The 22406-nt window shown below is 39.7% G+C and overlaps 1 protein-coding gene across 1 annotated transcript in view; it reads right to left on the bottom strand.

Annotated features, from left to right (window-relative positions):
- The window catches only part of LOC117403252 (protein enabled homolog), a 300703-nt gene that overhangs the window by 65800 nt on the left and 212497 nt on the right, over positions 1 to 22406 (bottom strand). Inside the window, 4 exon segments of the mRNA XM_059024330.1 lie at positions 4347 to 4487; positions 4489 to 4682; positions 7780 to 8580; positions 11155 to 11399. Coding sequence (XP_058880313.1) covers positions 4347 to 4487; positions 4489 to 4682; positions 7780 to 8580; positions 11155 to 11399 — 1381 coding nt within the window.

Below are 22406 nucleotides of genomic sequence, written 5' to 3'. Positions count from 1 at the left end.
AAGGGAAGTAATGTTAAAACTCTACAATGCATTAGTAAGACCTCACCTAGAATATTGTGTTCAGTTCTGGTCACCTCGTTACAAAAAGGATATTGCTGCTCTAGAAAGAGTGCAAAGAAGAGCGACCAGAATTATCCCGGGTTTAAAAGGCATGTCGTATGCAGACAGGCTAAAAGAATTGAATCTATTCAGTATTGAACAAAGAAGACTACGCGGCGATCTGATTCAAACATTCAAAATCCTAAAAGATATAGACAGACAATGTCAACCCGGGGGACTTCTTTGACTTGAAAAAAGAAACAAGGACCAGGGGTCACAAATGGAGATTAGATAAAGGTGCATTCAGAACAGAAAATAGGAGGCACTTTTTTACACAGAGAATTGTGAGGGTCTGGAACCAACTCCCCAGTAATGTTGTTGAAGCTGACACCCTGGGATCCTTCAAGAAGCTGCTTGATGAGATTCTGGGATCAATAAGCTACTAACAACCAAACGAGCAAGATGGGCTGAATGGCCTCCTCTCGTTTGTAAACTTTATGTTCTTATGTTCTTATGTTCAGTAGTAACTATGACCCTATCTTGCCCCTATAAGGAGTTATAAGCTGTTTATTTTGGGAGGGTTCATGACCTGTTACCCCCAAATCCACCAGTCTGATCGCCACCAAAAGTAATAGCTTCTCAAATGAGATAGAGTGCAGTACTTGTGCAAATTTTTGAGTTGATCAGTTCAAAGCTCTAGGAGGAGATACGTGCAGACAGAGAAAGTTGGTATGTGGCATTTTTGTGGGCACTGTGCCCACATTTCAAATCCAATCACTTTAAAAATTAATACCAACTAAATTCAAACATATTGGAAGAGCTGAGCGAAATGGTCGAGTTGATCGGTTGAAAACTGTAGGAGTAGGAGCTGTCCAGTTTTTGGCTGTCATTCTTGAAACAGCAAAATGTCCATATCTGGGTGTCAGCTTCAACAACATTACTTGTCCCTTAACTATACATATAATTTAAAAAATATGAATTTAACTAAATTAAAGACAAAACATAACGGAGAATACCTTAGGGAGGAATTAATGAGGGAATGTGAGGCACAAAAACATAAATACACAAGTACACGGCAGGCTTAGTACATCAGTGCTGTCAGCTTCATGTCGTTACGCTGTCTGACACGAGTGTCAGAGAGCACTGCAGTTCTAAAGGGACAGCCAGAACGTGATGCGCTTTTGAAGTTCTGCCGGTTGTAGTTTTCTTTTATTTATTTTTTTATTTACTAGCTCGACAGAACTACAACACACATGTTTCCCTCTGGTTGCCTGGCTACACTTGCATGTCCAAGAGGTTATTTTAAGTAAACAAACAGCATTACGGCAGAAAAGCTGGTCAGCTCCTATTTTACTAAAATGTCCGAAATGTTCAATTGTCTTCTGGTTTAACCCTTTGCGGTCCTATGTCGGACCTGGTCCGACATCATCAAAAAGACGCAAAAAACAGGTTTCTAGTCGTTTTTTCTCCGGAAAAAGACGAGAAAACGATTCAATGGCCGAGTGGGAGCGACAGGAGCCAAGACAAGCCAAAAAAAAAAAGGGCGTATCTCATGAATAGTCATACTTGCCCCTGGCATCAGATAACGGCAGCCATAAGGAAACAAGCTGGCTGCTAGTGCATCAGTGCTCAGAGAATATCACGGACATTTGCAGAGCTTTTTTCAGATGTTATAGTAATAAAATAATGACTTGGATCGCATTATTGAGGCGTTTGGTGATAAAACGAGTGATCAGGAGATGATTGATCGGTATGTACGACTATTATTATTATTATTATTATTTATTTCTTAGCATATGTGAAAGCTATAGCGAACCAAAGGGTGGGGCAGGGCTGGAGATGCCAAGTGAGTGCTTTGTTGATATGCAGGGCCTTTTAAACCTGTTTGACTGTGGAAAAAAATACTTTTAAACAACTGCACGTGTGAAAATAAATTGGACCTGACGCGCCTGACATGCACTTAATAAATGGACTGCAAAGGGTTAAAAAGCCTGGTAAAGTTTTTTTTTCAAGTGGATGCTGTACAGCTGCAACAGCGTTTGGCAAAAAAAACGATATATCTTAGTTTACAGTATTTGTCTTTGCATACTGTACTGTGTGTATGTGTAAAATAATATCAGCCTTTCCACTGTAATTACTGTCTTTTAAGTTACATGAGTTAGTGAAACTGTTCTTGCTAAACACCGGCAAAAAATGGCTGCTTCAAGAAATATTTATTCCTAGACTTTGCTCACTTTTCCATGATAACAGCTGTCCCCAGTGGTGGGAATGTGTCATGTCAGGGTGAAAAATGGGCAAAACTGGCTTGTCACCCATATTGATTAACTCGTGGTGGTTATGTTTGTTCATGTAGGAACATTTCCTGAATAACGTTTTTAGAGGACAATACAAAGATAATGTATACCCAAGATTCACACCAGTCGGACAAAGGGTTCATGAGGAGTTGTCATTTAAGTGTTTTAAGCAAAATCCAACATAGCTGCCACACCATGTGACCGATCCATTTTTCCTTAAGTAGAATCAATCGTGGACAGGAGCACACTATGTAAAAAAAATTTCACAGCTGCACTAGTTACCGTTCATGAGAAGAAGACTTTTGAAAATTGTCCAAAATTTTCATTAAACCCAAGATCCACAACATCCCATAGTCCTCTACATCCATGCCAAATTTTATGCGTTTTGGTTAAACGTTAAAGGCATTATTAATTTAGGTGGAAGGAAAAAATAAATGAATAAATAAACAACAATAATAATAATAATAATCCTTACAACAACAATAGACTTCCCGGCCATTCTGGCCTGGAAGCCTAATAATAACTTGAAGTTGCAAGCAACTTGACGGCTTCCAAGGCATTCTTGTTCCTATCTGTGTTCCATAGTAACCATGACCCTATCTGCACTCTCTAAGCAGTTATAAGCCACTTTTGCATTTCACCTTAAGGAGAGGTCAAAGGTCATAGTCAAAGACGTTTTTTGATGAAGCATGTATGGGTTCTTGTGTTCCATAATAACCATGACCCTATCTGTACTTTCTAAGGAGTTACAAGCTAGTTTTGCATTTGACCTTAAGGACGGGTCAAAGGTCACGGTCAAGTTAATTTTTGAATAGAGCACATGTGGGTTCATTTGTGTATTCTATAGTAACTATGACACTGTCTAAACTCTCAAAGGAGTTCTAAACAAGTTTTGCATTTGAGCTTTAGCAAGGTAATTTGTGCAAATATGTGCAATTTCACCATAGCTGAAATTTGATTGGCTCACGCCTGCCATGTTTTTTTTATGTCATGAGTTGCTTGCCAAGGCTATGTATGCAAAATTTGGCTTCAATCGGCATAACGGTTTCAGAGAAGACGACGTTTGAATATTTTTGACAAATCCAATATGGCTGCCAAACCATGTGACCAAATCGACTTGTGTTGAACAAATCTAAATGTAGGCCATAAGGTTAGTATGTGCCCCAAGTTTCACATCTCTGCGGTAAGCGGTTTCGGAGAAGAAGATTTTTTAAAATTGTCCAAAATTGTCAAAAAATCCAATATGGCCACCACACCATGTGACCCTATGATCTTCATTTTCGCTCTGACACAACTTGCCTCGTGAGTTTTCGTGCAACTGTGTTGATTTTACGGACATACAAATATTTGGCTTGGAAAATCCAATATGGGTGCCAAATCATGTGACCAATCAACTTCATTCTTTTGTTGACAGAAGTCTCTGCGGCAGGACGAAGCGGGCCCGTCTGCCTTGCCTTCCAGTGACTCTGAGTCCAGCTGTGCTGAAGCAGGAGAGGGGCGGAGCTCAGTCTGAATAATAAGGGAAAGTTAGTTCTGCTCAACTATCTAATGTTTTGTTCTATGCATATTATTATTACTCGTACATTTATGCTATAAAAGTCTGTGTAATACACTTTTAAATGCTGCAGTTTCTACGGTTTATTTGAGACAATTTTTTAATTTGTGTAGGATTTTTATCTTTAGGTATAGCTCTGTTATGACCAAACATTATTCCAATTAGAATGCTGGTAATCACGATTTTGTTGCATTTTGAATATGATAAAGGGGTTTCTACCAAATGAGATGTTTCTCAATGGCATAAGGTTTTTTTTTTTTGGTTTTTTTTTTTAAATATAAAGGTCAATTTCATCCATTCGCTGCTTGAACTGAAAAGATAAAAAAAAAAAAAAAAAACCCTGTAAATTATTTCTAAAATAAAACGGTCGACATTAATTGTCGATTTTGCAAAAAAATAAAAATCAAAATAGTAGCAAGCCTAGTTATAACACACGAAAATCTAAACTTTTGACTTACCCTTGGTACTTTCCGTAGTTTGGCTCCAGCTAATGCAGCTGCTAATCCAGAGAGCGGGTGATTCTCCTCAGAGGCCACTGAGAATCCAGCAGCAGAAGCAATGGGGAGAGGAGGGGCTGGGGGTGGAGGTGGGGCCAGTGGAGGGGTCAGGCAAGGAGGAGGTGGCGGGTGGCGGTGGCGGCCCTGGAGGTGGAGGGTGTCCTGAGGTGGGTGGAAGGGGAGGGGGAGGGGGAGGTGGTGGACAAGGGGGAGGTGGGGGTCCTGCCGCTGGGGCCATGAGGGTTCCGGGAGGAAGTGGTGGTGGAGGAGGGGGAGCTGGTGATCCTTGGATAGCATCTGTGTGTGAAGTGTCAAAAAGGAATGAACTTAAACATTAAACATTTAGCAAGGTTTTTTAATTGGTTATGTTTGTGTCCCTGAGATGGACACTTCTTAGTTTTACCTTTAATTCAAACCAAAAATATATATATACAGTACTGTGCAAAAGTTTTAGGCAGGTGTGAAAAAATGCTGTAAAGTAAGAATGCTTTCAAAAATAGACATGTTAATAGTTTATATTTATCAATTAACAAAATGCAAAGTGAGTGAACAGAAGAAAAATCTACATCAAATCAATATTTGGTGTGACCACCCTTTGCCTTCAAAACAGCATCAATTCTTCTAGGTACACTTGCACACAGTTTTTGAAGGAACTCGGCAGGTAGGTTGGCCCAAACATCTTGGAGAACTAACCACAGTTCTTCTGTGGATTTAGGCAGCCTCAGTTGCTTCTCTCTCTTCATGTAATCCCAGACAGACTCGATGATGTTGAGATCAGGGCTCTGTGGGGGCCATACCATCACTTCCAGGACTCCTTGTTCTTCTTTACGCTGAAGATAGTTCTTAATGACTTTCGCTGTATGTTTGGGGTCGTTGTCATGCTGCAGAATAAATTTGGGGCCAATCAGATGCCTCCATGATGGTATTGCATGATGGATAAGTATCTGCCTGTACTTCTCAGCATTGAGGAGACCATTAATTCTGACCAAATCCCCAACTCCATTTGCAGAAATGCAGCCCCAAACTTGCAAGGAACCTCCACCATGCTTCACTGTTGCCTGCAGACACTCATTCGTGTACCGCTCTCCAGCCCTTCGGCGAACAAACTGCCTTCTGCTACAGCCAAATATTTCAAATTTTGACTCATCAGTCCAGAGCACCTGCTGCCATTTTTCTGCACCCCAGTTCCTGTGTTTTCGTGCATAGTTGAGTCGCTTGGCCTTGTTTCCACGTTGGAGGTATGGCTTTTTGGCCGCAAGTCTTCCATGAAGGCCACTTCTGAACAGACTTCTCCGGACAGTAGATGGGTGTACCAGGGTCCCACTGTTTTCTGCCAATTCTGAGCTGATGGCACTGCTGGACATCTTCCGATTGTGAAGGGAAGTAAGCATGATGTGTCTTTCATCTGCTGCAGTAAGTTTCCTTGGCCGACCACTGCGTCTACGGTCCTCAACGTTGCCCGTTTCTTTGTGCTTCCTCAAAAGAGCTTGGACAGCACATCTAGAAACCCCTGTCTGCCTTGAAATTTCTGCCTGGGAGAGACCTTGCTGATGCAGTATAACTACCTTGTGTCTTGTTGCTGTGCTCAGTCTTGCCATGGTGTATGACTTTTGACAGTAAACTGTCTTCAGCAACCTCACCTTGTTAGCTGAGTTTGGCTGTTCCTCACCCAGTTTTATTCCTCCTACACAGCTGTTTCTGTTTCAGTTTATGATTGTGTTTCAACCTACATATTGAATTGATGATCATTAGCACCTGTTTGGTATAATTGTTTAATCATACACCTGACTATATGCCTACAAAATCCCTGACTTTGTGCAAGTGTACCTAGAAGAATTGATGCTGTTTTGAAGGCAAAGGGTGGTCACACCAAATATGGATTTGATTTAGATTTTTCTTCTGTTCACTCACTTTGCATTTAGTTAATTGATAAATATAATCTATTAACATGTCTATTTTTGAAAGCATTCTTACTTTACAGCATTTTTTCACACCTGCCTAAAACTTTTGCACAGTACTGTATATATATTTAAAAAACATTGTCCAAATTATTTAAATTGCTTTTAGTCTTATTGTACTTTCATAACTGCTCTTATCTGTATTATGATATTCTGTAATTTGATATTTTATAATGTGGTAACTTGTAATGTGTGATATTTTATAACAATTGTAAGTAGCCCTGGATAAGGGTGTCTGCTAAGAAATAAATAATAATGATGCCTTCTTTATAAAATGAACACTATTATCTGATTAATTGAAAGGTTTTGAGATTTGTCTAGATTATCTGAACATTTCTTGCACTCTGTACCAAACAAAGATAGTTCTGAAACCCAGAAAAAAATACAAGATGTAATAAACCATTCTGGTTCAACAAGCAGAAATTAATAGTTATTTATTAGTGGAAAGAAAAAGCAACACAAAAATAAGACAGACCACCAATTAGTCAGTTAAGTTTAAGCAGTTGAATTTGGTAGCAACCAACTTGCTCCTAATGTGGCACCTAACAATAGGATTTGGCGACCAATTTTTTTGGCCCAAAATGTTAGTCTGGAACCCTGTCTAGGTTGCTGGTTGACAAAAAACCCTACATTTTCTAAATACATAAATAGTTAAATTGTGTTTTTCTTTCTGTGGCCAATAATTAGCTTTATATATGAATCCTAGGTAAAATTATACAACATCCTATACTTTGGCCTTGACTTAACCCTTTCCGGTCCAATGTCGGACCCTGTCCGACATCATCAAAAAGATGTAAAAAACAGGTCTCTAGTCGTTTTTTCTCTGGAAAAAGCCGAGAAAACCATTCAATGGCCGAGTGAGACCAATAGGAGCCGAAAAAAAATAAATACAAATAAAAAAATAAAAAAATAAATAAAAATAAATAGGGGCATATCTCATGAATACAGATTGCCCTGGCACCACATAGATAACACGGACATAAACAAACAAGATAGCTGCTTCTGCATCCAGCACTCAAAGAATATCACAGACATTTGCAGAGATTTTATTACATGTTATAGTAATAAAATAATGACTTGGATCGCATTATTGAGGAGTTTGGTGGTAAAACGAGTGATCAGGAGATGATTTATCGGTATGCATTACTATGAAGAGGTATGTGAAAAATACAGCGAACAAGGGGTGGTGCGGGGTTGGAGATGCAGTACTGAGTGTCCTGTTGATATGCAGTGCCTTTTAAACCTGTTTTTCTGTAAAAATAAATACTTTTAAACAGCGTGGACCGCTAAGGGTTAAGTTTAAGATTCATATTATCTGATGTGTACAAACAAGACAATGATTTTTCCAAACACAGGATTTAGAATGTATCAAGTTTCTATTAAACAAGTGCATCCCCACCCTGATTAGTTCATTAGTAATGAGAGAAAAGCCTTACCCTGCAGGGTCTGAGATTCAGCTAGCTGAGAAGCCACCAGCGAGGCAGGCGGCAGCTCTGGAGCAGAGCAGGAGTCACCCAGCACAAAGTTTAGAAAGTGTTCAGCAGAAGCTGCGGAGGGAGAGGGGAGAACACCAGGCTGGGATGAGGGAGTTGACACAACAGGGGTGCTTGGAGAAGAAGATGCAGCTTGAGAAGAGGACAGTGAGAGTGGAGGCAGGGGCGGGGGAGGTGGTGGGGGCACAGGGGGAGCAGTGCTGGACGGGAACAGGGCCGTAGCAGGGGAGTCCGGGGGACTGTTAGCTGCTGTAGGAGAGGAGGGTTTGTGGGTGAGGGGACTGGGGACTGAAATGGGGAGCACCGGGCGAGAGCCAGTGGCTTTTCCCGGGGGGCTACTGATCATAACAGGAGGGGAAGGTGGGAGTGGGCTGAAATTGGTGGCAGACCAGACTATGGATTTGGATGACGCGGGAGTGGGAGGGGGAGCTATCACAGGGGAGGGAGGGGCAGGGTTTTTATTGATAGGTCGGGGGACAGTAGCGTAATGAGGCAGCACAGGATGGAAGGCAGAGCCAAGGGAAGTGGCGAAACGAGAGGCAGAGTGCCGCAGTGGAGGGGTGGGTGGGGCATTGCTAGCAGGGGTGGATGTTGAAGTGTAGTCGGGAACAGAGGACTCGGTCACAAATGTTGAGACGGGAGTAGAGATGGCTTTGGAGTAAGATGGAGGAGGTGCGGCAGGAGCCTGGCAACTGGAGTAGACAGGAGGAGGAGTGCTGTAGAGCAAGCTGTCAAAAGATGGAGCTGGACCCAGATGAAAGGGCAGGAGGAGGAGGAAGAAGCAACAGCCGTGCAGACAGGAGGAAACAGGAGAGAGTGAAAAGAGAAAAGAAAAAAGGGAGCAAATGAAGCAAGGAAACCAGAAAGATTAAAAAAAATTATAATCTAAAAACTAAGGTTAGTAAAACATGGTTAGACTTAAGAGAAAAAAATATATATAATCTTTCTGATCTTTACACCTAATGTTTTCAAAGTCTTGTTCGAAGCCGTCGTGCATTTGATTATTAAGCAACTACAGCATGAGAATATCAACATCAGAAATATTACATTTAAGGGGAAGGTGGGAGCAGCTGCTGCTGCGTATTCATATCAGGGTTTTATAAAGTTGATCTTCTACGGTGTTGCTGTACAAAAGACAATTAAGTTTATTATCTTTAACCCTTTAATAATTTGGAGCCAGCATTTCGCCATTTGTATTCCCCTCTTCTTCTGAACTCCTCAGAAATAGCTGCATGACAGACACTTGCTAAATCAGCTCCCACCACTACTCTTAGTTGTGCTCTGACTTGACAAGTACCACTGACTGCCCTAAAACCATCAGCAAGCTTGCTGTCTCCTAATCTCAATTTTTAGTCTCCTGCTGAAGCAAAGTACTGGAATGCAAAAAAGGTCTGTTGAACTCAAAAAACACTGACTATCCACTTTCTATTCATTGAAAAAAAAAAATCATCACAAAGGATTTTTAAAGCAACACATAATGAGCTACAGAGACAAATACAGTTATCAGCTTTACTTGTTTCACTTTATTTTCGGAGATATAGGAAGATGAACTGCACTGCGGAAAGATAGTGCCGTGAAAAAGTATTTGCCCCCTGTCTGATTTTCTGCATTTTTGCATATTTTTGACACCTGAATGTTATCAGATCTTCAACCAAAACCTAATTATTAGATAAAAGGGACCCTGAGTGAACAAATAAGACAAAAATTGATACATATTTCATTTATTTATTAAAGCAAGTTATGCAACACCCAATGCCCCCGTGTGAAAAAGTAATCGCCCCCTTAGACTCAATAACTGGTTACGCCACCTTTAGCAGCAATAACTGCAACCAAACGCTTCCTGTATTTATTGATTAGTCTCTCACAGCGACGTGGGGGAATTTTGGCCCACTCCTCCATGCAGAACTGCTTCAACTCAGTGACATTTGTGGGTTTTCAAGCACAAACTGCTTGTTTCAGGTCCTGCCACAACATCTCAATGGGGTTTAGGTCTGGACTTTGACTAGGCCATTCCAAAACTTAACATTTCTTGTTCTTCAACCATTCTGATGTAGACTTGCTTGTGTGTTTCGGATCATTGTCTTGCTGCATGACCCAGCTGCGCTTCAGCTTCAGCTCACGGACGGATGGCCTGACATTCTCCTGCAGAATTCTCTGATACAGAGCAGAATTCATGGTTCCTTCAATGATGGCAAGGCGTCCAGGTCCTGATGCAGCAAAGCATCCCCAAACCATGACACTACCACCACCATGCTTGACCGTTGGTATGAGGTTCTTACTGTGGAATGCAGTGTTTGGTTTTTGCCAGACATAACGGGGCCCATGTCGGCCAAAAAGTTCCACTTTTGACTCATCTGTCCATAGAATACTGTTCCAGAACTCTTGAGGATCATTCATGTTCTTCTTAGTGAGCAATGGTTTCCGCCTTGCTACTCTGCCATGAATCCCATTTTTGCCCAGTGTCTTTCTGATGGTGGAGTCTTGAACACTGACCTTAGCCGAGGCGAGAGAGGCCTGCAGATCCCTGGATGTTGTTCTAGGGTTCTTTGTGACTTCCTGGACGATTTTACGCCTTGCTCTTGGAGAGATTTTGGCAGGACGGCCACTCCTGGGAAGATTTACTACTATCCCAAACTTTCTCCATTTGGACAATATGGCTCTGACTGTGGTTCGGTGGAGCCCCAGAGCCTTAGAAATGGCTTTGTAACCCTTTCCAGACTGATAGGCATCAACAACTTTTTTCCAGAGGTCTTCAGGAATTTCCTTTGTTCGTGGCATGATGTGCCTCTAGAACCTGTGTGCTGACAACTTCACTCTGATGGTAAGGGCCAAAGTTAGTCAGATTTATATTGGGCAGGGCTGGCCCAAATCAGGCCTGGTTGTTAACTGAAGTACTCAAACAGCTGACCCTAATTATCCCTTTAATTGGATTGAGTTAACTTGGGGGGGGGGGGGGGGGGGGGGAAATAACTTTTTCACTTGAAGATTGCATGTTTGATTACCTTGCACACCAAACAAATGAAAGAAGCACCAAACTTTGGTGTCATTTTTTTCTCTCAGACTCCCTCTATATACTACTACAACCCACAAAGAAATCTGACCAAATACAGTGTAAAAAATGTGCAAAAATGCAGAAAATCAGACCGGGGGCAAATACTTTTTCACGGCACTGTAGGTGCATCTCCAACTCTTCAAAAGATCCAGCTTGCCACAGCAAGGTCTAACCTAGCTGTTATATGAACATCACTTAGTTGATCGAGAAAAGTAAAAACAATACAAGAAATACTGTACAGGATAGGACATGCAGTGCTCACTTACCGGTGTTGGACATCTTCTGTTCCCTCTCCCAATCCATCTGCTCCCTTTCAAGCTGCTCCTGGTGCTCTCTCTCCAGTCTCTCTGTCTCAAGCCTCTCATGCTCTAGTCTCTCTTGTTCCAGTCTTTCACGTTCTAGCCGTTGAAGATGCTCTCTCTCCTGCCGCTCCTGTTCTAGCCTCTCCCTCTCTAGTCTCTCCAGCCTCTCTCGCTCCAGCTCCTTCTGTCGCTGCTGCTCCTGCAGCTGCCTAAGAGCAACAAAAAAATAAATTATATATATATATCGTCTTTTTAATGCAGACTAAGAGAGAAACCTTGTGTATCATGTATTTGAATAGAAGAGTAAATGTTTAAGTGTCTAACCTCTGTTTGCAGTCACTGAAGTTATAATTGTATATTGTGCCATACGTAGCACTGGTCCAAAACATATAGAAGCCTGATGGAGACAAAAATGTACAACGTGCCACCCCGAATAACTAAATGGATCTAAAGACACCACTCTGATATGACAACCAGACTCAATGCATATTTTAGGAAAGTATAACTTATTCATTCATTCATAATACAAAACTACCAGTAGAGGGGAGTTAAAACCTCTAAACACTAAGTTAAATGTGCTACAAACAGTTTGCTCACAATTAAAATTAATATTAACTATGTACTGTACATTTAGAATGAAAACAATGTGCTGTCATTGGGCTTGACTCCTACTGTGACATGACTTAGATGGGTGAATTGATATACTGCTCCTGTCTCACTGCTTCCAGGACCTGGTTTATGCAACGTGTTTCACATGCTATAATTTATGGTCAATGAGAAGGACACAATTAAATGAAACAGTTCTAATCCCTAGGAACCAGTTATTACTGCATGCTTGGCTGCTGCCAGGAGGAAGGTGCAGAACACAGAACACAGAAGTTGCACAGGAAGCAGGTTTTCTGGTTTGTTTACCACAAATAGGCACCGCTTTGCAAAGCCTGCTGCAGGGTAAGTTAAATTAATCAATCGAAATTTAGATTAACTTTTACTATTTTGCTGTATTTATTATCTTCTGCAGGTCTTTTAGTAGCACTCTGCTCATTATTGAATGGGTTGGAGACAGCTCTGTCTGATGTTCCCAAAGGATATCTCTTGTTCCAAATCACTTTATAATATTAAAAAATGAAGTGTAAAAGGCAACTGCAGTTCACCTCTTTCTATTATATATTGAGCTGGTTGTATATAATCCTGATGGTATGATTATTAACTTTCCTGTCACTGTGCCAAAATAATTCCAATAATTACATTTCTGTATAGGTATTAAAAGAACGTTTTCATCCAATCAGGAGCAAAATAACTGAGGTTTTTCAAGTAGTATGCCTCCATTGCCTTATCTAAAGAGACACTTATTAAAATGTTTCTTTTTTTGGGGGGGGGGGGGGTGTTGAATGAGTGTTTCCCAAAGCTATTTTGCCTCCTTGTAAAATCTTGTAAAGAATGTATGTGTGTTATACAGTATACCAGGCATTAAAGGGTATATAAGGACCTTTTTTATTTTATTGTGTTACATGTTCCCATGTGTTGCTACAACTGTTTACGTAAGGTGTGTGTATTGTTTTAATTTTAATTTAGTTTTTTAAATTTTGACCACTTTTTTAAACTTTTAAATTGCATTCCCTGCCTCAAGATGGCTTCACATGTACCCGCATGAACCTCTCAGAACTACATTTCCCATTTCCCAATGATAGGAAATGTAGTTCTGGAGAGGTCCACGTGGGTACATGTCCATGAGGTATTTTCTAAAGAATTTACCGGGGGGGGGGGGGTTATCTTTATTTTCCAATTCAAGCAGAGCATGGGTGAAATCGACCTTTATGCTTAAAAATAAACCAAACTTTTTATGCCATTGAGAAACGTCTCATTTAGAGAAACCTTTATCACATTCAACATACAACAAATCCATGGTTACCAACATTCTAATTGAAATAATGTTTGGTCACAGCAAAGCTATACCTTGTAAATCTAAAGCTTGTAAAAAAACAAATTAAATAAATAAACCGTAGAAAACACAGCATATAAAATGTATTACACATACTTTTATAGAATACATTTACATGTAAAAAATAATATGTACAAAACAAAACATTAGATAGTTGAACAGAACTAACTTGCACTTATTATTCTGAGCTCCACCCCTATCCTGCTTCAGCACAGTTGGACTCAGAGTCACTGGAGGCAAGGCAGACAGGCACAATACTCATAAGTGTTTTCCTCTTGCACCCCATTTTCAAATCAAAACTGCATCAACAGGACACTCAGTACTGCATCCCCAGCCCCGCCCCACCCCTTGTTAGCTGTATTTTTCACATACCTCTTCATAGTAGTGCATACCGATAAATCATCTCCTGATCACTCGTTTTATCACCAAACCCCTCAATAATGCGATCCAAGTCATTATTGTATTACTATAACATCTAAAAAAAGCTCTGCAAATGTCTGTGATATTCTTTGAGCGCTGGATGCATAAGCAGCTATCTTGTTTGTTTATGTCCGTATTATCTATGTGGTGCCGGGGCTGTATCTGTATTCATGAGATACGCCCCTTTTTTTTCGGCTTTTCTTGGCTCTTATCGGTCTCACTCGGCCATTGAATGGTTTTCTCCGCTTTTTCCAGAGAAAAAATGACTAGAGACCTGTTTTTTACGTCTTTTTGATGATATCAGACAGGGTCCGACATTGGACCGGAAAGGGAAAATTGCAATGTCGGACCAGGTCCGACATAGGACCGCAAAGGGCTAAAGTGCACAGTCTTTTATTAATGAATGACAGCATAATAGCACTGCTTCAGCCAACGAGATCTGTCAGAACAGAATGAAATGACTGATGGTGAAAAAACTACACTAGCCTATTAAGGGACCACTACGTTGACTGACAGTGACCCCTAGCCATTCAGAGCGGAACAGAGACGGGACAGACAGCAAGTATAAAAACTACACAGGCTAGAGAAGATTTCTAAATTATTATTTTTGGTAAGAAAAAAAATAGCGAGTGGTTTTACCGACGTTTATCCTGTATAAATTTATTTCAGTCGAACTCATATTTCGGGAATTCGATGTTTAATGACTTTTACCGATTAATCGAAAAGTAGCAAGCTTACATATAGCCTCTGGCTCCTTTTATACACGTGGCCACTAGAAGGAAGTCGGTCATCTAGAAAGGGGGCGGAGCTACGATACACTAAATCATCGACCTGGAAGGGAAACGACATGGCAGCCACGGATTGGAGGAGTGGTTGCACTAGTTAACCAAGGGGTCATGATTGATGGTACAAAAGGAGACGTAGCGAAGTGATCTGTTCCTTGTTATGGTTAAGCTGAACCAGAAGGAAAGACGTGTGTTATTATCATGAGTGTTTTGTTTGTTTTGTCATTATTAAATATACTGCTTGTTTTTATTTAGGCGGCTAACACGATCCGGAGCTGTCGCCAGAGGCCAGCACAAACACGGACTACACTGCACTTTGTTTCACGAATAACTACTTGAACCACAAGCACTTTAGCACTCACTGTGGACTTATGTTTGTGTTTTGTGTTACATGTGGGTGTTTAAGATCGGGACTATTATTTCGGGACCAACCTGTGGATTAAAACAGTGCTATACACGCCGCTGTATTGCCTGTTTCTCATTGTTATTGTTTACTGCTGTTCTGTCATCAGCCTTTAGATTATAAAAATAAATAACATTGCACCTGGATTACCGTTGTCTGTTCATTGATCACTGCTGCACCTGCACACTGTTAACCACTTCGCCACACCAATATTTAAATATAAGGTATTTATTAATGTTTGGTAATTTTTTTGTGAACAACATTTTAATTATTTTATTTAATACATAAACAATAGATACATCCCTACAATAAAGTTGAATTCTCTACATTAAAAACTCTTAATACAACATCTGCAACATCTTAATACAATTAATAATGAAAAATAATACAAATACATATAGCCTCTTTGACAAGTTATATAGTACATATTATGTTTGATACTTTTACCACCACATTTTAACATGGACATTGCAACAAATGCTAGCCTCAATCTGAAATTCCCAGCACCAGAGGGCACTGGGGAATTGTGGAAGTGCCTTATGCATGCCCATCCCAAGGCACTGGCTTCTGAATTAACATACCCATTTTCTTAATATGTTGTATTCTTTTATGAAATAATGATATTTTCTTATGTGCTTTTTGGATTGAGGAAGTGATGCTGGAGGCCGATCTTAGACCCACCATCTGCTTTTCTAACTGTGTTGTCAAGGGAACAGTTGCTAAGGGAGTCTTGATGAGGTAGAAGGCTAAGATTAATTTCCAACATCTCCAGTACCCTTGCATAGATTCTAACACACTATTTCAATGTAATTTTTCATTTAAACTGTATTTGGTTACTGGTAAAGTGCATTATTATTTTGTCAACTATACAGTGCCGTGAAAAAGTATTTGCCCCCTGTCTGATTTTCTGCATTTTTGCACATTTTTCACATTGTATTTGGTCAGAGTATTTTGTGGGTTGTAGTAGTATATAGAGGGCGTCTGAGGAAAAAATGACACCAAAGTTTGGTGCTTCTTTCATTTGTTTGGTGTGCAAGGCAATCAAACATGCAATCTTCAGGTGTGAAAAAGTTATTGCCCCCCCCAGTTAACTCAATCCAATTAAAGGGATAATTAGGGTCAGCTGTTTGAGTACTTTGGTTAACAACCAGGCTTGATTTGGGCCAGCCCTGCCCAATATAAATCTGACTAACTTTGGCCCTTACTGTCAGAGTGAAGTTGTCAGCACACAGGTTCTAGAGGCACATCATGCCACGAACAAAGGAAATTCCTGAAGACCTCTGGAAAAAAGTTGTTGATGCCTATCAGTCTGGAAAGGGTTACAAAGCCATTTCTAAGGCTCTGGGGCTCCACCGAACCACAGTCAGAGCCATATTGTCCAAATGGAGAAAGTTTGGGATAGTATTAAATCTTCCCAGGAGTGGCCGTCCTGCCAAAATCTCTCCAAGAGCAAGGCGTAAAATCGTCCAGGAAGTCACAAAGAACCCTAGAACAACATCCAGGGATCTGCAGGCCTCTCTCGCCTCGGCTAAGGTCAGTGTTCATGACTCCACCATCAGAAAGAAACTGGGCAAAAATGGGATTCATGGCAGAGTAGCAAGGCGGAAACCATTGCTCACTAAGTAGAATGCTCGTCTCAAGTTTGCAAAAAAGCACCTGAATGATCCTCAAGAGTTCTGGAACAGTGTTCTATGGACAGATGGAGTCAAAAGTGGAACTTTTTGGCTGACATGGGCCCCGTTACGTCTGGCGAAAACCAAACACTGCATTCCACAGTAAGAACCTCATACCAACGGTCAAGCATGGTGGTGGTAGTGTCATGGTTTGGGGATGCTTTGCTGCACCAGGACCTGGACACCTTGCCATCATTGAAGGAACCATGAATTCTGCTCTGTATCAGAGAATTCTACAGGAGAATGTCAGGCCATCCGTCCGTGAGCTGAAGCTGAAGCGCAGCTGGGTCATGCAGCAAGACAATGATCCGAAACACACAAGCAAGTCTACATCAGAATGGTTGAAGAACAAGAAATGTTAAGTTTTGGAATGGCCTAGTCAAAGTCCAGACCTAAACCCCATTGAGATGTTGTGGCAGGACCTGAAACAAGCAGTTCATGTTTGAAAACCCATAAATGTCACTGAGTTGAAGCAGTTCTGCATGGAGGAGTGGGCCAAAATTCCCCCACGTCGCTGTGAGAGACTAATCAATAACTACAGGAAGCGTTTGGTTGCAGTTATTGCTGCTAAAGGTGGCGTAACCAGTTATTGAGTCTAAGGGGGCAATTACTTTTTCACACGGGGGCATTGGGTGTTGCATAACTTTCTTTAATAAATAAATGAAATATGTATGCATTTTTGTGTTATTTGTTCACTCAGGGTCCCTTTTATCTAATATTAGGTTTTGGTTGAAGATCTGATAACATTCAGGTGTCAAAAATATGCAAAAATGCAGAAAATCAGACAGGGGGCAAATACTTTTTCACGGCACTGTATATTAAACTAGACCAATATACTGTATATTTATTAAAGAAAACATGACAGGTGCCATGATCCTCCATCAGAGCTGTAAATACAACATTAGAACTAAAAAATAACCCACCATGACCAACATCAACTGTACACACCTGTGACACACACATACAGTATGCCTCCTTGCATTCTCAGATTCTAATGCTAAAGAATATACAAACCAAGTTTCATCACAACCAAACAAACCTCTAGATACATGTAAAACATAATCGTTATGTACTGACGGACATGGTGCATATAAAAACGCAGATACTGATGTGCTAAAAAATACCCTTTAAGTTTCATTATAGAGTATCTAGATACTACTGAATATGGAACAATGTAAGTTTGTCGTACTGTAGAGGAAGGCAAGTCGCAAAGGTAGTCAGACAGACTCCATACTCCCCCAGTTTACAATAAACGTAATAACTTGTGCATAAGAATGTCCTTAGTAAGTTTTATTACAAAAGGACATTTAGCTCTTTAGAGATATGTAAAAGTGTCAGGCATATTTACCCTCGTATTCTGATACTAGCAATAATCTGTGCTAACAAATGTACTCTGTAGGATTCATCATAATAACACAAGCAGTTCTTTATATGCAAAACTCTAAAGGGTGACATACTGTATGCATGCTTCAAATGTGCTGACGAACAGTTTACCGCTCACTGAATGCATGATACACACAAACACTAGTGAGAATTCATTTTACACGACAAGTCAATGGCCGATAAGAACCTGACAGTCACAAGAAATGCAAAAAATAAAATAGAAAGGATAAAGGCGTCTGCCAAATAAACTACTAATAAATAAATAAATAAATAAAAAACAGGAAAGCATTCCATGTTTGCTTCTTTTTATTTTTTAAATGTATGCATTTTAGTCTCCACTCAGCCACCATTTACTTATTTATTCATTGAATGTAATTGTTATTAATGTTTGAACTATCTTTCTATTTTTAAAATTATGATTATATCAGAAAGGGTTTCCTGACTTCTGACAGCATACAGTTGGTTTGGAAATGAGTCATTGCTGTGTATTATTTAAGGCTCAGGAGAGTTCATTAAAATGTTTAGGCAGTGTAAACGCTGCAACACTGTGATGAAGTACAGGAGCCCTGTGAACACGCTGGCAGCACAGCAGATGAATGACTCCAGGATAAAAAAAAGTAAATCTCGCTCCAAGCTGCAGTATGAGGGATGTCAGCAGAAAAACGCTGCCAAAAAAAGGACTAAACATGGTGAATACTGTACTTACAGTATTGTGTTTAACAAATTGAAATGATGTGAAGTGCAAATCAAGTACAGTAGTGCCACTTCAAAATAATGAAGTAAATTATGCCTGATGCAAAGAAAATCAGTGCACAGTGATATTTTGTTTTCTAAAACACTCCACCGATCCTGTCGTTTGTAAAATTACATTTACAAATGGACCTTGCACTCTATAGACCAAAACATCAATGTTTTTAATGACTTGGATATAAATTAAAATGTGATGGTAAAACACTACAAACATTCAAAATATGTAGTAATCTTGATTTCTGTGTTTTTAATCTTTCAAAATGAAGGTATAAGTGCAATTATTTCAAAAGAACTAATTTTGAAGGAAATCTATAATTCCCCAAATAACACAATCCTGCTATCCAGAAGTTTTCCATGGGTGCTCTGCATTTGCAGGATGGGTTAAACTTCTATGTTCCAGCAATATTGCAGTGTCTGCCAATAAATTCCTCATTCATAAATCACTGAAGTACACTATTTGATTTTGCCATTTCAGGCCTAAATTGCATTCCTTGGCATACCTTAGTTCTGAATGATAAAAATACAAAAATCAAGAATACTACATGCATTTGGAATGTTCGTAGTGTTTTACAATCTGAAGCTTGGGATTTCAACACAATATAGGCAGTTCAAGTTGGTGGTGGGCTCAGACTTTATGCAGCATTATAAAGAGTGAAAATTAAATAGTTAATTTGTTAATTTATTAGTTCAATTCATAAGTTAATTTGTCAATTTGTAGGTTAAGTCATAAATTTATCAATCCATTTGTAAGTTAATTTGTCAGTTCTTATATTAAATTGTAAATCAGGTGTTTGCCAATTGAACTTTCAATTTCATTTGGCAATTTAGCTTTTTAAAGCCTATGTTTGAACATTGTCAATCACATGAGGGGGCGTCTACAATCGATAGTGCTGCCAAAGGTTGCTTATGCCTTCGTGATGTCATTGTGTTCCAATAGTGTATGTCTGTAGACCGAAGGCTCACGAGCCGTACAGCTTAAGATCGTTAGCATGTGTGGCGTCAACTGGATTAAAATAAGGTCAGTAGTATTTTAATTTGTAAACTGACCACATGCACATATTTACCCCCAGGCAGTAACAGACTGGCATAGTGAGTACAAACGTATTTTAAACAGATGACAACATCGCTTAAATATTTACACAGTAATGTCAATTACACATTGATCCCACTGCACATTATAAAAGTGCACATCTATGTAACAAAAACTGATTCATTATAGGCCAATTAAGCTATGTGTAAACACAAGCAAATGTAAATTAAAAAAATTAAATGCCAAATGAAATTGAAAGTCCAGTTACCATTTTCCCTTCCTCTCTCTGTCTCTCTCCTCCTCCCTCCTCTGTGTCTCTCCCCCTCGTTTACAATTTAATGTAAGAATTGACCAATTAACTTACAAATTAAATTTATGAATTTAAGAATTTCTAAATTTAAAAATGCATTTATAAATATAATAATTAATTTTTGAATTAACCTATGAATTGACCGATTCATTTAAGCATTAACTCATGGATTGACTAATTAATTAACTTATGAATTGACTAATTAACAAATTAACAATTTAATTCTGACCCTTATAATGCTCCACAAGACTTATTACCGGCACTATGTGTAAATGCAAAAGACATCTCATTATATATATATTTTTTTCAGTCACTGTACACATTTTTATTTTCACTAGTTAAAATAAGTCCTCAAAACTTTTTCGTTTTTTATATTGCACATGGCTAAGCAGAAAATCTCCCCTGCACTTCATCGTTTTTACATAATATTCAAAAACTTTCTTTTAAGCTTTATAGCCTTAAAACAATTAGGAAATCTACACTCTAACTCCCAACTGGGACCTGCATAAAGCAACTGTACTTCTGTGCAAAGCAGTTGTTTAGGAGGAGAAGACTACAGTAAGAGACAATTCTATAAGTAAAGTGATAAGTGTTTATTATATGAAAGACTACACCTTCCCCCTAAAATCTCGCAGACAGATTAAGCATTTTAATTTCCGCTGAGCAGTATGGGAATGGAAAGTCACCCCTGTTAAACCTACCGACTAGCACTTCAGCAAGTCTAGACCTTATGGGAAGTAATTGCACCCAGTTATTGTCTAATTCCTCAGCAAGAAAAACAATAACTTAAAAACCAGTACTTAATTAAAAACAGATTAAATCAGCCATAAATTGTGCCAATTTCACTGACTACAATAGCTAAATGTGGAAGTATGCTGGAACAGTAACTGGACGGTTCCCAGTCAATTCCTATAAATTAGATTTACAAAAAAAAAAAAAAAAAAAAAAAAAAAGAACCTCAAGTAATACAATATGTCCCAACTTTTTTTGGGGTTGATCAAGACTGGCCTTTACAGTGCCTTGCATAAGTATTCACCCCCCCTTGGACTTTTCCACATTTTGTAGTGTTACAACCTGGAATTAAAATGGATTTAATTAGGATTTTTTGTCACTGATCTACACAAAATAGTCCATAATGTCGAAGTGGGGAAAAAATCTACATATTTTTCAAAACTATTTACAAATAAAAAACTGAAAAGTCTTGATTGCATAACTATTCACCCCCTTTGCTGTGACACCCCTAAATAAGCTCTGGTGCAACCAATTGCCTTCAGAAGTCACATAATTAGTTGAATGGAGTCCACCTGTGTGCAATTAAAGTGTCAAATGATCTCAGATTAAATACACCTGTTTCTGGAAGGCCCCAGAGTTAGTTAGAGAGCATATCTAAACAAACAGCATCATGAAGACCAAGGAGCTATCAAAACAAGTCCGAGATAAAGTTCTGGAGAAGCACCAATCAGGGTTGGGTTATAAAAAAAATATCCCAAACTTTGAACATCCCCCAGAGCACCGTTAAATCCATTATTAAAAAATGGAAAGAATATGGCACAACTGCGACTCTGCCTAGAGAAGGCCGTCCAGCAAAACTCAGTGACCAGGTAAGGAGGGCATTAGTCAGAGAAACAAACAAGAGGCCAATGGTAACTCTGAAGGAGCTTGAGAGACCCACAGCTGAGATGGGAGAAACCGTCCATGGGACAACTATAACCCGGACACTCCACAAAGCTGGGCTTTATGGAAGAGTGGCGAGAAGAAAGCCATTGCTGAAAAAAACCCATATCAAATCCCGTTTGGATTTTGCCAAAAGGCATGTGGGAGACACAGCAAACATGTGGAAAAAGGTTCTCTGGTCTGATGAGACCAAAATTGAACTTTTTGGCCTTAGCGCAAAACACTATGTGTGGTGCAAAGCCAACACTGCTCATCACCCTGAGAACACCATCCACACGGTGAAGCATGGTGGTGGCAGCATCATGTTATGGGGATGCTTTTCATTGGCAGGGACTGGAAAACTGGTCAGGATTGAGGGCAAGATGGATGGAGCCAAATACAGGGAAATTCTAGAGGAAAACCTGTTTCAGTCTGCAAGAGACCTGGGACTGGGGCGGAGGTTCACCTTCCAGCAGGACAATGACCCTAAACACACAGCCAAAGCTACACTGGAGTGGTTTAAAAACAATAACTTGAATGTCTTAGAATGGTCCAGTCAAAGCCCAGACCTCAATCCGATTGAGAATCTGTGGCAAGACTTGAAAATTGCTGTTCACCAATGGTCCCCATCCAACTTGACAGAGCTTGAGCAATTTTGCCAAGAAGAATGGCAAAAATGGCAGGATCCAGATGTGCAAAGCTGGTAGAGACTTACCCCAAAAGACTCACAGCTGTAATTGCTGCCAAAGGTGCTTCTACCAAGTATTGACTCAGGGGGGTGAATACTTATGCAATCAACAAATGTCTTTTTTTTGTTTAATTAACTTTTGTGTCACAATAAAAAATATTTTGCACCTTCAAAGTGTTAAG

The sequence above is a fragment of the Acipenser ruthenus genome, chromosome 5 (genome assembly GCF_902713425.1).
Source record: "Acipenser ruthenus chromosome 5, fAciRut3.2 maternal haplotype, whole genome shotgun sequence".
In the NCBI taxonomy this organism is placed as follows: domain Eukaryota; kingdom Metazoa; phylum Chordata; class Actinopteri; order Acipenseriformes; family Acipenseridae; genus Acipenser; species Acipenser ruthenus.
Note: the sequence above shows the minus strand (reverse complement) of the source record. Positions and strands in the feature narration are given on the sequence as shown.